Source organism: Natrix helvetica (genome assembly GCF_964273705.1).
Source record: "Natrix helvetica genome assembly, chromosome: 2".
NCBI lineage: Eukaryota > Metazoa > Chordata > Lepidosauria > Squamata > Natricidae > Natrix > Natrix helvetica.
This window is the reverse complement of record NC_138552.1, coordinates 68,022,248-68,039,585: the sequence shown is the minus strand read 5'-3', so window position 1 is coordinate 68,039,585 and position 17,338 is coordinate 68,022,248. Positions and strand designations below refer to the sequence as shown.

Genomic DNA, 17,338 nt, shown 5'->3' with positions numbered 1-17,338 from the left:
AATATTGCAATGTCAATATTGCAATGCTTTCTATTAATCCATTAGTACAGTACAATTCAGAATACTGAAAACTATACAGCTTCCCACTTAACTAAAGTTATCAAAAAAAAACTGAAGGATGCAAGGCCTTGCTTGTCAATCAAAGTCTTTTAAAAAGTGGTAGCATGACAGCCGTTCATACAAAAATTAACAGGTGAGAAAAATTAGAATTTTTTTTTCTTTCAAGAGATTCACTAGGGGTATACATCTTTTGAACATTATTTAAGGAAAGATTTTTTTTAATCCATGCTAATTCTCTACTTATTAAAGCAGCTATCACATTTTTCCAGGCGAGTGACTCAGTTCTTTTAAGGCTCACTTAAAGATGTAGCTGCTTTAATAAATTACAGCATGTCATTAAAACAGAGAAACTGTGAAAAAATATGTCTTAACTGAAAGAGATGCTGAGCTTGTACAAGTTCAAAAGTATACTTCCTAATCATTTATAAAAGATAAAGTGCCCAGATATCCAATAACCTTGATTTAGTAATAATATAAAAATTATGTATTTCTGCTCCGCATGTGAAATTTGGTACCACAAAACATAACTGCCTTTAAATGGAGGGACTCATAGATGGTAATCCTGAAGGCCAATGTACTGATGTCTTCATATCTTGTTTATATGAAGAGTCATCTGATGTCTGTAGAAGTTGCTGGAGTTAGCAGAGATGGCTAAACTGACTGCTTTGATTAAAGACAAAAATACAACTACTTTTGTTTTTACTTGGAAGTCGCTTCTGGACTTTGCGCTCAGGGTGGGGGGGGAAGTGAAACGTTGACTTGGGGATTTTGTTATAGAAATGGCTAGTTTATACTATTATGTAAAAATAAAAAAGTTGAGGTTTGAGGTTATTATTTTATTCTATGTGACCAAAGGAAATTGGAAATCAACATCTTTTTTTTCTTCCCCCCCACCCTTTTTCCTACATTTTTCCCTTCCCTTTTCCCTCTCTTATCTTTCCTAATATTTTCTTTTGTATTTCTGTACTTCTTATGGTATTAATACAAATAAGCAGAAACTTTGGGACTAAAAGGGTTATCTCGGTGGCTATCAGTAATGAGAAAGTAGAGTTAATAAGCCTTCCCAGTATGGTTCCCTTTACATTTGTTTTGGCCAAGAACATAAAGGCAAATGTGAATTAGGTTTTCCCAGACTGAAGATGAGCCGTATGCAAGCATATCACAAGCTCTCAAAGTCACCAAACAACACACAAAAGACCCCTTAATTCAAAAGGGTGAGAGCAAGAAGCCAGAATTTAAAGCCTTGAGAAAATATAACACTCCCTGAGACCTTTGCACTGCAACAAGCAATCAACTTGTTACATATGATACTTTGTTTTCGTCCGCAGTAAATTCTCTAATCTAGCCAAGATATGTTTGCGAGTTTTCTGCCAAGTCAAACTGAGAAACTGAACTAAGGATTAAGTGTCTGGAGATCTATAATTTACTGTTGAGGACAGGGATGAAGTCTGAGCAAGTTTGTCAGAACTCTGAGAGATATAGATTCTCTATTCCTCCAACAGTTTTAGAGGATAGCAGGCAGGGGATATTGGCCTAATGAACCTCTGACAGATTTTAAAGTACTTTATGTCTTTATGTCTGGTGATTTCTGGATTTATTTATTAAAAAGGAGGCTTTTCTGGGAGAAACCGAAATAGGCAATTTATAAAAGAGGAAAAGAGGAAAACCAGACTATAAATGCTGCAAAGAAGATCAGAAGCCACTTCTTTGGATTATCTTTTCTCGTTTGTCTTTTGTGATTCCTCACTTGTTTTACATCATTTTTCTTTTTCTTTTCTTTTTAAGTTACTATTTTTTTCATCCTGCGTAAAATTTTCTTTCAATAAAAATGATGTTAAAAAGTGTTTTAAGTCACAATTATGTGAATGTATACTTAAAATGATACGTAAGAGAATTTTAAAAAAGTAAAAATTATTTGAAAAAAAATGTTTTATGTCTTATAATGCATTAGAAAAATGTCATAAAGTACATTTTTGATATTAGCATAACGTGCTTTAAAATCACTCGAGGACTTTTTTTCGTTTGGGTTAAGTTTTTATGTTTAAGTTATAAAGTTATAAAAGACTTTCAAAGATAAAACTCAGTTACATAAAACAAGATGTTGGGACATTCTTTCTGAAGATTTCACTAAGCTTTGTAAATAATAATCTGATAGCTAATAAAATTAGTGAAGCTTGCATCTGAATTAGCATCCATAGTACCGGATGTTTATTCTAAGCCAAGCTTGTTTGGTTCTGACAATGCATTGTACTATGAACCTAGTTTTAGTTATTTATTCAATAAAATACACCATAGGATAATTTGTCATCAAAAGAATAATATGGTTAGTTCATCACTGCAAAAAAAGCCTCAGATTTCCATCAGCTGCTCCTTCATGCCATATGGAAAATACCTTTTGACAGTAAAAGGATGAGTGAAAAAATGAAATGGCCCACAGGAAGGGAACAAAGAAACCAAGCTTTAAAATTGTCAAGGATGCACTGAATGCACTGATGTTTTGGTTGTTCTGAAGGGTGCCCTTTCAATCTCAGCCATTGTGGTTTAAAGAGTAAACATGGCACTCTATTTTTGATACCTGTGGAGAGAATGCAGGGATGTGTTTTCTTGTTGAAACGCCAGAACTGCTTTGACTGACTGATTGGTCGGGCTTCCAATACAATACTGTATTTACATCATCAGGATTGTATACCTCTTCGTCTCGTATCTCTGGGACCTGAATAAAACAAAGATGTGTAACTGATCTGCCTTTGGAAAACACTATTGATAATGAAAGGGAGGGAGAGAGGGGAAGAGAGAGAGATCAATCTACTGCCATAATCCAATTTGACTCTCAGTTGATACATGTCATACAAGATTATTATTTTTCCATTTGTATGGAAAAGCATTTATAGATTCCCCTTGGAGAACTGGAGTAAATTCTTCCACTGTTCCATTCCATCTATTAAAATTCTAGACAGTCTCTTTCCTGTAGGTTAAGATGGATATTTTTTTTACTATGTCCTTCTACAGGATGGGATGCAATGAATATATAAACAGAGTTTTTTCCCCCAAAACTCTGTCAAGAGTAACCACAGAAATAATGTGGCCAATTACCCACATTAAACGTAAAAACCTGCAATTCCTTTACATATTTCAACTCACACGTATTTCCATCTCAGATGAGGTTCCAGTTCACTCTCTGACAAGCAGGAGATGATTCTGCTTTTAAACACCAATCTGAACATTTTAAAAAGTGTGGTTAACATGCTCCGTAGCTTACGTCTGTGTCAGAAGCATCACCCTGGAAGCTTTCCTGCAGGCACTGTGTTCTCTCAGATGTTCTTTGATGCTTGGATTCCGCTTCTGAATCATATTCATTGGAATCTCTTAATGTAGACAAGCCGCTATCAAAGCAGCTTTCAGGCAAGCTGTCAACTTCACAGTTTATCCTCTGCATTGGATCACAAAGTGCGAGGGAGTCATACTCTTCATCCACGTAGGATGAATGAGACAGCCTGATGGGGACATAAGGAGAAATAACTTTTGGAATGGCACTGCAAAGGGTAAGGTTCAAACCCACCCTCAGCCGCGAAAACTTAGCCTTTGCGGCAGTCACTCTTTCAACCGAGCCTACCTCACAGGGATTCCTGCTATGGTGAGGAAGTGAGCTCTGATCCTCTAGACATTAAGCCAATTATATTTCACATGGGGAAATATACAGAGGATATGAATAATTATACTGTTACATTAAGTCAGGGAGAGCGGACCTACATACTACTGTTAAAATAGAAATTGTAATTAAGAGATATAATAAGTGTTGTTATCCTGTTCCATTACACTAGAATAGTCTGAATAACTTCAAAGACTAATTGTAGTTAACCATCTCTTGAGGTACAGTGCTAAAACATTAAAATAAAATACAACAGTAAAGCACTAAAGGCCTAGTTTGTTTTTTATATGCTTATTTTCTTAAAGTATATCCCAATTTCTCAGCATTCAAGTTTAAGAAACAGAATTTAAGAAAAATGGTTTAAAATCCTTCACATTTTGTAGTTGACATAAAACAGGGCACACATCTCTTAAAGCATTTTTTTTTCAAAAAGCATGCCAGAGAAACTCTGTTCTGAAAACTGAGAGAAAATTTGTATTTCTTGAAATTGTCTTAATTTAGGTGATATATAGTACATACCTAGTCTTCAATTTACAAAATTATTCTAGAGAGTAAAAATGCTAGATTCCCATTCAAAATTATTAATGGATGAGAAGTATTAACTTTAATTCATGAAAATCTCTCAGGGACAAAATCCAATATAGCTGTTCCTAACAATCATGTCCCTTGTTAGATAATCATTTGATTCCACTAGAGAGCAGCATTGGGTAGGCAACCAATGTTGTATATTAAAGTTACCATAAACATCATGATATACATATATAACAAGGGGTGCTCAATCTTGGCAATTTTAAGACTTGTGGACATGTTGGCTGAAGAATTCTGGGAGTTGAAGTCCACAAGTCTTAAGGTTGCCAAGGCTGGACACCTCTACACTATAGGAAACCCACAGATTGCCATGAGTATCTACTTGCTTCTAATTTACTTGCTTCTTGAGGATACCACCAACTGTATCGTCCATAGCTAGGTTTTACACCACATTTGTTCTTGACAGAGACGCTCAACTGATGGAATTAAATTATGCATTCCACAGACACAACTACCCACACAACAAGATCAACAGACAAAACTATAGATCCAGATTGATTCCCCGAAGAATCTACTAAAAGACTGACAACAAGACATTATTGGTTGTCACTACTCAAATACTCTCTTTTTCTCTCCAGTCCATCTCACCCTAATTTAAATCCTACATCAATGCAATCATTCTACTGTGCTGCCTGTTGGTCTAAAAAGGTGGTACCAGACTCCTTTTGGGTTTTTGGATACCTCAGACTAACACCACTCTGTCCTTCAACTTCTAGTAACTGTAATTGTTTTATGAAAAATTAGTGGTACCAATTGGCTCCTATCTGGATAGTACAGAATAAGGAAGAGACAGACTGCTGACTGATCCAAAATGAGGGTAGAACAAGAAGCAATGGGTGGAAACTAATCAAGGAGAGAAGCAACTTAGAACTGAGGAGAAAGTTCCTGACAGTTAGAACAATTAATCAGTGGAACAGCTTGCCTCCAGAAGTTGTGAAAGCCCCAACACTGGAAGTCTTTAAGAAGATGTTGGATAGCCATCTGTCTGAAACGGTAGAGGGTTTCCTGCCTAGGCAGGGGGTTGGACTAGAAGATCTCCAAGGTACCTTCCAACTCTGCTATTGTATTGTATTATTGTATAACTTTCCAAACCTAAATCAGGTTCTTGAGATAAAGAAAGAAACAACCAGAGATGGAAATGTCATGAACTCAGATCAATCCATGCATTGAAAATAAGAACTGTAGACTCAAGAATTTGCTCAGGGATACCCCATTGTTTAATCATGCACAGCAATAATGAAATAAAACTTTTATCAAGTGAGAATAATTAATCAGTGGAACTGCTTGCCTCCAAAGTTGTGGGTGCTCCAACAATGGAGGTTTTCAAAAAGAGACCTGGACAGCTATTTTTTTCTGAATGATATAGGATCACCTGCCCATGGCTAGAAGACCTCCAAGGTCCCTTCCAACCCTGCTATTCTATGTTCATTATTTCAACCCTATCTTGGGTTGTCAGAGATTGAACCTGAGAATGAGTCCAACCTTATCATGAAGCTCTAAAAAAAAAGAAATTAATTTGAAAGGTAGAAAACTGCTTGACTCCGTCTTTAGAATATTGCTTAACCCATATATATATATCCAGTTTTTCAAACTGTATGATTTTAAAGACAAATCAATTCTACCTGTCATATTGTGGATTTTGGGGAGAATGGCCACGACCACATTTGGGACTGCTTCTGGACATTGTGTTTCCAGGGGAAATATTTGTTAGACGCTGAAAAATAGACACATGAATTAGAAAGTTTTGAGATAACCTGAAAAAGTTTAGTTTAATATCATCTCCTTATCTTCTAAAACATTTTTTCTTGATTACAGCTATTTCACTTTTGGAAAATTCAAAACAAAAACATATTCAATCATTATGTGCCTAATTGGGGAGGGGGGAGAGATAAATGAAGCATCCTCTTGGTATAATGTTTTCCCAAAAATAATTTGCCTTATGAAATAAAAAATAATAATTCTATACTTTAATAATAGAAAAAAATACAAAATTATAAAATAAGCAATATTAGATTCAATAACCAAAACTTTTTCTCAAGATATAATTCTAAATAATTCAGTGGGATTTTTTTTTCTAAATAGAATTAACCTATCAACGTATGTACATTTATACCCCATTAAATACACAGGGATTATTTCCATTTTAAAAAGCATAGGATTGTTTTGGCAGAAATACAGAAGATTTATTATATTTCAGTGACTCCAATTTAAGTGTTTTTATTGAAATGCCCAAAAGCAAAAAAAAGCAATCTACTAATTAACATATAATTAATTACAGGTTGAATATGCAACGAACAAACCTACCAGTGATCTGTTGTATATACTCCAATTGTTCTCTAATGCACTTCTTAAGCCATCATTACTGTCATGTAGTTTCCTGTTAGCTGATCTAAAATCAAGACAGGGGGGGGGGGGGGAATTGCCTTACAAGAAGTCAACTCTAGCAATTGCAGTTTAAGTTGGTGTTAAGACATGCAACAAAAATAAGAGAATGAAAGGGGTTCCATGTGCCTTTCCTAAAGGTTGGAAAAATGGCAGAATGATTCAATAAATAGTTTGATAGATCCCTTTCTGTCTGTCTATGTTTGTATATTTGAGTCAGTTTTATGTGTGCATCCTTGATGTGTACATCTCCTATGTGTATATCTTTGAGTCAGTTTTGGCTCCTGGCAACTGCCTGGACATGTGCCTGTAGTTTTCTTGGTAAAAGTTTGAAAGCAGTTTGAAACATTGCCTGTTAGGGCAGAGCAGTGGTGGGTTCCTGCCGGATCGCACCAGATCGCGCGCTCCCTTTCGGCGCTAAACCCGGAAGTACGGTCTTGCCCCGCCCCTGGCGACGGGACGACGCTTGCCTGCGCTCCACCAGCTCGGCTGGGAACGGAGATGTTTCCTCAGCGGAGCGGAGCGCCTGAAAGGGACGCAGGCTCAGCCTGCCAGGCTGCCACCACTCCACTGAAGACATTGCTGAGCAGAGAAACGTCTCTGTTCCCAGCCGAGCTGGTGGAGCGCAGGCAAGCGTCGTCCCGTCGCCAGGGGCGGGGCATGACCGTACTTCCGGGTTTAGCGCCGAAAGGGAGCGCGCGATCCGGTGCGATCCGGCAGGAACCCACCACTGGGGCAGAGTGAGAGTGAGAGAGAAACCCAAGACAACACAACTTTTTACCTAAAGCAGAGCTAAAACTCTCTCTCGCAATTTGTAGTTGATACACATTAACCACTACACCAAAATGGCTCTCTTTCAGTGTTAATACAACCCTAATGGTTATCATATGTATGGGTATCACTAACCCCAAAACAGGAAAAAGAAATAATTGCTCCTATAATTACAAAGACTCCATGTTTGCTCAACTAATGTGGTTGCTTTAATGAGTCACAACAGGCTGACTTAACAATGCAAAGCACCTCTTCAAAGGAATACACAGCTGCAATAACATCCAGTGCTTATAAGTCACCACAAAGACCATAGAGTACGGTCCAAATATGTTCTTCCAACAGGGTTATTTCAAAGCTTATATGGAGAAGGGCGATTCTACTTGGCTACCTTAGCAGTCATTTGTTCTTGGAGCAAGGTCTCCAATAATTACCTTACTTCTGAGACAGAATTATTCAATTTGAACTTATCTATTTTACTGCAGGTCAGTTCAATTCTTCCAGTTCATTTTACCCCAACAACATTCAACCAGGTGCTAGTAATTAAATAAGCATGAGATATTATGTTGTTATACTGTATTTTCAGGTACTTTGGACCAATGTCTTAAAGTAATATTAAGATGCTACATGTAATGTAATAACCAATTTTAATTGTTTAGTTTCATAGTTTTAATATGGCTTAATATGTTGTTTTAACTTTTGATTGAAACCTGCCCAATGTTGGTAAGAAAATGGGCAGCTAAATAAATGTTTTAAATAAGTATGTCCTTTTGGAAAGGAACGTACAAATAGATAAATAAAATGCAATGGATTATGGATTATTTAGAATTCAGTGACATAAAAACCTGTAAGATTTATAGACTTTGGTCAGGAGAGGTATAAAAATTAAAAATAAATAAAAATGATTACATTTTATTTCTGAAGAAAGTTTCCTATAATATCAAATGTAGCTTAATACAGTGACTATGTTTTATCTACCAGACAGGCTGATTAAAATATAGATCAAGGAACTGGAGACACCTTTCCCCCAAAAAGAGAGAACTGCTTTTTCACAAAAAAAAGAGAGCTGTTCTTTTCCCCATTGGAGATCCTAACTTCTGAATATCAAAATTTATAAATGAAAACATTTTAAAAACAGAATTATTTAGCAGCTTACTGTAATATTGCTATCTGCCTCTCCAAGCTATCTCTGTCTTCAGTGTACTCTCTGATCATGTCTAGATCTCTGCAAAGAGAATAGTTTAGGGGGAATTAGTTTGGGTTTTTTTTTTTACCAACAACAACTTACTATGTACCTCTAGAGATATTCCCTTACCTTTCTGAATTCAAACTTTGATCTGCAATATCACTTTTTAAAGCATCTAATTCACTCTGAAGGAAAGCTATATTTGTCTGTGCTTCCATAAGATCTTTTTTAAGTTTCTGGTTTTCCTAAAAACAGAAATTTTAAAAAAAGAAACATTCAAAAATAGTAATTCATGCAATAATGATTCATGAAATTAAACACATTTTAGGATTCTTTGAATGGCTACTTTGATAAATTATTTCACCAAGCTGTGAACTACTTGAACAGTCACCAGTTTAAAATAAAGAGATTAATTATTTCTGCACTGGTTTCCCATTTGTACCCAATCTCTTTTCCCCAAAAATCTGTTTGTTCAGAACTTTCAAAACTTCCTAGAATAAAGATTCATGATATGCACAAGACCACAGAACTATACAAATTCCATCTCACTCCTCCACCAGTAGAAAAACATGTCTGCATTTTGTTACACATGCCACCTACCCACTAACTAGCTATTAATATATGGAACTAAACCAGCAGTCACCAACTATTGGTCTGTGAACCACAGGTGATTCGTGAGAAAATTTTGGTGGTCTGCAGAAAAATTATTTTCAGTTTTTATATTGCACTAAATTAGGGGTCCTCAAACTACGGCCCCTGGGACAGATATGTGCAATGAATGTTTGTGTTGCTCCACCTTTGGGGCCTTTTTGTGTGGGTCAGAGAGGGTCAGAAACTCCAACTTCAGGTCTGCTTCAGCCACGTGGTGCGGGGCTTTGGGCAAAGGCTGGAGGGAAGTGCTGCTGGTGGCAAAGAGCCGGAGGACCTTGTTCCAGTGGTACTGCATCATGGCCTGGAACTGACTGACTAACTCAGCCCGCTGAGCCTCCAGTGACCAGTACCTGACCTTGCACTCCCACAGGTCTTCCCTCTGCTTGGAAAGCCTATGCTTGTAGTCCTCAGTGAGGTGCTTCTACTGAGCCTCCTTCTCAGTCAGATCCAATTTGAACTGAGCTGTTTTGCCAACTCTTTCTCGTGGTGGCTGCTTAGCTCCAACAACTGCTTCCTATTGGGACCCTAAGGAGCCCAGGCAGGGTGGCGAGGAGTGGCTGGAAGGGGAGGGGCAAATAGAGGCTGGTGAGGCACACCTCGATGTGAGTTATATCAAATTAGTCACTCCCACCCCACATGACCACCTAGCCACGCCACCCAGCCGATCATTAGGGAGATTGTATTAGTGGTTTGCAGGATTTAAAATTATGAATTTAGTGGTCCGAGGTACGAAAGATTGGTGATCCCTGAGCTAAACACACCATATACCAGGAAAAATGTGTGTTTTTTTTCTCTCCCTAAAATTCTATTCGTTCATTTGAACACGCTGACAGTTCAAGAAAATGTCAAATTTCACCAAGCCAGAAAGGGCAACAAAAATACTAATTATGTTGAGACTGATAGGCTAAATGAAGAAACTTTAAAAAACTCATACCAAGGTCAGATCATGTATCCTTCTTTTTAATACTGCCAAATCTTCTTTGTGATTAATGTGTTTAGATTGTTCCTCAAGCTGTAAACAATAAAGAAAATGTAAAAGTTATAAGAAAATTTATTTGACTGCCTCACTACAATGCAAAGGAAATTTTAAAAAATCCTGAAGAACTGTTTTCTGTATAGGTTATTTGAGGGCAGCTTTTAAAACTAGCAAACTAGTTTTATTAATTTAAAAACTAATAACTTGAAACAGTACTGCAATATTAAACTAGTCATTAACTTCCCGAGCTATTATCATCAATACAAATAATTTATGGTGTGTAGCAATGAATAACTGAAGAATGAAGAACTATTGCATAATGATAACTGAAAAATTAAAATAATAAGTGGAAATCTAAGAATTAACTAATCTTCAATTCATAGAAAGGTTTCCCAATCTGTCAACAAAAGGAATTCTTGCTCATTTAAGGCTTACTTTCAAGCTGATCAAAGTCTATTTAGATTTAACAGATGCTTTGATAATTCAAAAACATAATTGTCAAATATTGTTATTAGGGAAGTGAGTAAACAAAAGGCATGTGACTGGAAAAAGACTCATTAAGGTCAACTAACACTTATTTGTGGTTATTCAGACATGGAATTGCAGACAGTAACCCAAGACTTCAATGAGCAGATTTACTCCCAAATACAACAAAGCTAACCTCTCACTTTTTGAAATAACTAAATAGTAATGGTACAACACGATTCCTTTGTTTTTATGGAAGCATCACTTTGTTCTATTATCTCAGGGGTTAAAATATGTGAAAGTTCATTTTTCAATAAGATGAAAGTTACATCTTCTTGTCTGCTTAATTGCTTCAAAGATAGCAGAACATTTACAGAGAATCAGGCCTGGATCTATTTAGCCGTGCACTCTTCACCACATATTAAGTGTGTACATACCATTTTTAATTTTTTTATTGTTACTTGGAGATCTTCCACTTCTGTTTCATATTGACGCTTGAGATCATTCAAAGCCTCTTCTGCTTTACCCTTCTCCTGAAACATTTTATACATTTGTTAAATTAAAAATGGCAGACATAAGCAGTTCAAATTCAGCAGAACACATATCTGTTCTAATTATACAGTCAAAACTATTTGGCCAATTTTAAAACATTCATATATGACAAGACATACACAAAGATTTGCTATAGTACATGTTTCATGTTACCTAAAAAAAAACACAAAGCACATACTCTACCTTAATTATTAGCACAAAAAGCATTATTTGACTGTGTCACAAGTCATACTTGCTTCGGTAAAAGCTATGTGCTAATAAAACTTATGATTCAGAACTATCCCACAAAGTAAATATCACAGCAGCAATCTTGCATTTACATTTGAGGCGTCTTTCTTTTCAACAGTACATTTGTGAAGAACAAGGTAAGATAAGCAGAATTTCAAGAATGATAAGCAAACTACATTATTATAGGCTGCTCTTATATTTAGAAGGCAATTAATACACAGAAAATAACCATTTACACTTTGCTATTGTTTCATCAAATACAACTACATTCCTTAGTAAAGTCATAAATGTCCATGGCACATACAATATTTGCAACAGTTTGTTTTCCCTTCTCTAAAATTAAGTTCTCCGCATTCCACAGGAGAAAAACAATATTTTTGAAACTCAGGGATACTTCAAAAGCAATTTACAATCAGAGCCAAGATTATAACAATAGTACACCATTGCTATTAGTTGTCAACAGCCACATAATTTGGTTTAACTAGAATTTATTTAATTAGCTTGGTTCATACAGGATACTGAGCTTGGTTTATACAATATAAACTATATTTTGCAAACTTTACCTCTAAACTAATTTAAAACCGTAATACAATTTAAGGTAGCTTGTGAATCCTATTAGAATCTCTAGCTTATTTTGAGAGATAGGGCAAATACTCAAAACTAAACCCAGATTTTTGGCTTCATTATTTTTCCCTGTAATTTTCTTATGTTAATTGTTTGGGGGACACTGTCCACAGAAGCTTCCCGCATTTGTCAAAATGACAAAAACAGCATCTTATCACAAGCTCCACCCCTTTGGGGCATGCATACAGTGTTATATGTACAAAAGAAGAAGGACTTTCATCGTATCATTACAATATGGTTTTTGTCAATTTGTTCTCCAATTTCACCTGCAGACCTAGTTACCTGCGGGATCGCATCCTGCCCCATACATCCCTGCAACCAATCCGCTCGCACAGAGAGGGACTTCTCCAGGTGCCGTCCACTAAACAGTGTCGGGGGGCGACACCTAGGAGCAGAGCCTTCTCTGTGATGGGCCCAGCCCTGTGGAATGACCTCCCCCTTGACATCAGGATTACCTCCGATCTCCGCTCCTTCCGTGTAAAGCTCAAGACCCACCTTTTCCAATTAGCTGGCCTGGCTCAACCATAGTTTTATCCCATTGCTCCTGACAATCTTTTTAAATTTGTAATTTTAACTGAGGGTATTTTAATTGTTAATTTTAATTCTATTATTACTATTGTATGCTTTTAACGAGTGTTACCTCCTCCGGATACATGTATGTGTTTGTATGTATGTGTATATGTATTGTATGTATATGTATGGGTTTTTTATTGTACGCCGCCCCGAGTCCTTTTGGAGAGGGAGTGGCTAACAAATTAAATTTATTCTATTCTATTCTATTCTCTGTCCTTCCCCCCCTTCTGATTTGGAGAAGAAGAAGAAAAATCTCAATAATTCTGCCTTAATCTACACTAACATCTTGGTTCTTCTAACTAAAAAAAGCAGTTTTCAGAGTTTTAACAACATTGTGATCAGATTTCTTATCCACAAGACCTAAAAGCCCACTATTTATGGCTCCTTAAATATACTAAGTAGTTATTATAGGAATGCAATCACCCTAGTAAACCTGTAAGAATGAAGTAGTAATATAATTTGATAACCAGAGATTCTGTGAAAGAAATCTTCCAAGAATACAGAGATGTCCTAGGATACCACTGAGGAAAAACTCCAGGCATTTTCGGTAGTTAATGTGTGTAATTATTTTACCATATTCTAAGATTAGGGATCTAAATTTCTGGTTAGAACTATTTGTAACTTCAGTTGTATAATAATATTCAGAATATAGTTTTCTTCTTTCTAATTACTCCCTAGATTTAATTACCAAAATTTATATCAAAGAAACCAGAGACCCATAAATAAATAGAAATTAAGGATATTGTTGAATGGAGAAGAGGAAGAGAAACAGGGCTGTAGCTATTAGCCCATTTCCAAGTATCTCTATTTGCACATGATTTATAAGAACTAGGACGTAACCAATTGTTATGAATTTACATTTCCTCCATATATTACGTACTTGGAAGAAAAAAATCCACAGATCTATCGGTATTATCCAGTTTCCAGAACCCTATATAATGGCTCTTCGTCTTCAACATAACAAACCCTTAGACTACAACTTAGTCTGCCATGACAAATTACTTCAAATTACTAGCCTGCAGTAAGCTACCATGGGCATCTTTCCCTCTTCCCCAAATCTTTCTTTTTTGCATAAAAAGTTGGATAAATTAGGAAAGAGATAGAGAAAGTGCTGGCTCTGTACTGTTTTGCATTAGAGTCAAACTAAAGAGAAAAATAATGCAGAGAAATGATCCATACATCAAATCCAAACCACAAAATTTGGAATTATTTTACTTATTTTATTAAGGGAAGCAACCCTTTTTAAGTCATTAGCATTGCAAGCATTAGTTAATCACCTCCTTCTTGACTTTATGTTCTGTAGCCTGTATGCGCTGCTCCATCTCCTCTTCTAGTTCACCAAGCTGCATGGCTGCTTTATCTTGTGCTCTATAAAAGTGAATATTCACATAAAAGAACCTTAAAAATAATTGGGGCAATATGGTTTAAACCAGAACAGACTATATTCCCAGCTTTAATTAACTGGTGTACCTTCCCTGTAGCTAGTGTGACATTATATAGCTAAAAGTAAATTGCCTTTCATACCCAATTATATCAAAGGTCTTCAGTATTGAGCAATCATAAACGATGAACTATAGGTATCAATTGTCTCCATATAACTCTGAACAGAGGTTTTTCTATTTCTCACAGCAATAAGCAAATTACCGTATCTGCAGAAAGGCCTGACCTTAGATGCTAAATCTCTCTGGGTGAAACGGATGTGGATGTAAATGAATTATCACATACCACATACCATGACTCCAAAGATTACAAATTAATACATATATTACAGATTATACAGTCTATCTTATTTCTGCCTATAGCATAATTCACTGGAATATACCAATAAACCAAAATTTAAACAAGATATAGAAAAGAAACATAGTCCAGAGAATAGAATAGAATAGAATAGAATAGAATAGAATAGAATAGAATAGAATAGAATTATATTGGCCAAGTGTAATTGGACACACAAGGAATTTGTCTTTGGTACATATGCTCTCAGTGTACATAAAAAGACAAGATACATTCATCAAGAATCATAAGGTACAAACACTTAATGATAGTCATGGGTTACAAATAAGCAATCAGGAAATAATCAATATAAATCATAAAGATACAATTAACAAAGTTACAGTCATGCAGTCATAAGTGAGAGAAGATGGGTGATAGAAACAGTCCAGATAGTCTCAGAATGTTGACAGTTAAAACAATTAATCAGTGGAACAGCTTGCCTCCAGAAGTTGTGAATGCCCCAACACTGGAAGTCTTTAAGAAGATGTTGGATAACCATTTGTCTGAAACAGTATAGGGTTTCCTGCCTAGGCAGGGGGTTGGACTAGAAGACCTCCAAGGTCCCTTCCAACTCTCCTATTGTATTGTATTATATTGAATGTTGGCAACAGGAAAAAAACCTGACAGAATGCATATAGTAGCAACATTCACATCTTATCCACTAAGTTGAAACCCCATTACAGAAATATGTCCACTAGTAATATGATGACCAGGCATTATTGGCACCAGAATCTCATCCTGGCAGGAGAAATTGTCTCAAAGAATGCAGGGAGTGTACACATGCAACTCTCTTCAATGGAAAACACTTAGGGGCATGAGAAGACAAAGGCTTCTTTACATAAGTGTAGAAGTGCAAAATGATTGCATAGGATTTGAAATAAGATTAGGTATTATCAGAGTTGTGCCATCTCTTCCATCAACTGAAACTCAACTGATAGGGCTGCCATTCCAAAACTGAAATACTTGCGTCTGAGTATTCGGGAAGCTACTGCCTAGTTAACCATTAATAAACTAAATTCTTAATTTCTATGTAGCACTACATTTTCCCTTAATTCTTCCTTCTCTTCCCTTCAGTCTCAAATTTTCTGTGATCAGACATCTCAAACGTTAAGTTAGAGATACCTGTTCTGAAAATGCTGTTTTAGAAAACATACAACGGGCGTTCACAAACTATAAAACAAACAAAAGCTTCAAGTATATTTAATCATTTGCAAGGGTCGTGATAGCATGACCTTTATAATTAATTTGTTCTTCACCCACATGATTTATTGGGTATTTAAAGCATGGATAAACAAATTCAAATACCTTGGACTGCAATTCCTCCATTCCTTTCCCACCAGCTCTGTTGTCTGGAATTGGTGGAAGTATTTGAATCCAATAGTGCTCTGGATATGGTGTGGACACTCTTTATTTACTCGATGCAGATGTAGTTAAGTCCACAGTTCTAGAGGATACTTGCCTACTTCAGATTTCAATAATTTACTCTAATATAGTTTCATTATAAAGTACAAACCCAGTTATTTACCTTTTTACAGCGATGGCCAAGGTTTCCATTTCTGTACTCTGCAGCTTGATCTCTCTAATAAAGTTCTTAATAACGTTTTCATATGGTTGAATTAATCGTGGTTCCACTATATTGATGTTCTGGTATAGAATGCAGACCTGCTCTTGCCTAGAAATGGGGGAGAAATCAAGTATTAAATGTTTTTACAGGTTTATTCAAAAATAATATATCTTACATGGTGATGTCAAGGAGAATGGGTAGATGGCACAGACTTTTTATTAAGATTTTACAAATAAGGTTTTTAAAAATAGGTCAATTAATTCATAAGAGCAAATTACAGAGGACAAAAAACAGACATATTACTTTATTTTGGTGTAAGCATTGTGATCTTAATCTATCCTGGAATCAAAATATCTTCAGAGATTTAAATTCAAAATCTCTTTACCCAGGCACTTAGGTTATAAAAATTTAAATACACCGCACTGATTAAACACATACACATATGCAATACTGGAGAAACTTTTATTAATAAAGATGCTAACAGGAAGGAATTGGGCTTTCCCTTCACACAGAAAATGCTTCTAGTATAGGATCAGATCACAGTCCCATCCAGACAAAATCCATCAAATTCATCAAATGAGTGGTCTGGATAAGTCTAACCTTTCTGATATCGCTCAAATTGCATCTTTCTCCGAAAGACCAAGTCCATACATGAAGATTCAATTAAGCTGATTTATTGCTAAAAGCCTATGCACAGGAATCTTAACTAAAGGTCAAACACCTAGTTAGAATTAGACAAAGGTCAAAAGCACGGGGGGGGGGAGCAAGACTTAGTACTTTGAGATTCTAGACTGACCCCTCTTCTTCCTCAACCCCCAGGTTCTGCCATGCCTTTCCCTACATTCTCCTGCTAATGGATATGGGAAGAGGAAATCAAGGGCTGACATGGGCAGTAGAATTCTTATGAAAAAGAAACACATCACACATGTGAATGGATGCAGGATTTTCTATGGATTGGGAGAAGATGTTAGCCTTTTGATATTTGTTAAATTGCATTACATCTACTTTAGAGCTGAGCCCCGCCTTAAAATGGTAGCAAATAAATCACTGTTTTTGGGTGGTCGAGGTTGGAAGGGATTTTGAAAGATCTTAAAATCAAAGTTCGTCAGAATGATATGCAGCCTGGAACTAGTATACATGTAGTCCTCGACATATGCCCACAATTGAACCAACATTTTCTGTTGTTAAGCAAGATATTTGTTAAGTAAGTTTTGCCCCTTTCCTGCCAGAGTTGTTAAGTGAATCACTGCAATTGTTAAATTAGTAACAAGGTTGTTAAGTAAATCCAGCTTCCTCGTT

The 17,338-nt window shown here is 36.1% G+C and overlaps 1 protein-coding gene across 1 annotated transcript in view; it reads right to left on the bottom strand.

The window, feature by feature from the left end:
- Window positions 1-17,338, bottom strand: part of RASEF (RAS and EF-hand domain containing) — a 46,933-nt gene that overhangs the window by 12,896 nt on the left and 16,699 nt on the right. The window contains exons 2-11 of the mRNA XM_081944864.1: window positions 16,001-16,147; window positions 13,980-14,070; window positions 11,163-11,258; window positions 10,219-10,296; window positions 8,763-8,878; window positions 8,604-8,672; window positions 6,602-6,686; window positions 5,920-6,011; window positions 3,320-3,554; window positions 2,636-2,773 (exon numbers count right to left, since the gene is read on the bottom strand). Coding sequence (XP_081800990.1) covers window positions 2,636-2,773; window positions 3,320-3,554; window positions 5,920-6,011; window positions 6,602-6,686; window positions 8,604-8,672; window positions 8,763-8,878; window positions 10,219-10,296; window positions 11,163-11,258; window positions 13,980-14,070; window positions 16,001-16,147 — 1,147 coding nt within the window. The remainder of the gene's footprint in view (window positions 1-2,635; window positions 2,774-3,319; window positions 3,555-5,919; window positions 6,012-6,601; window positions 6,687-8,603; window positions 8,673-8,762; window positions 8,879-10,218; window positions 10,297-11,162; window positions 11,259-13,979; window positions 14,071-16,000; window positions 16,148-17,338) is intronic.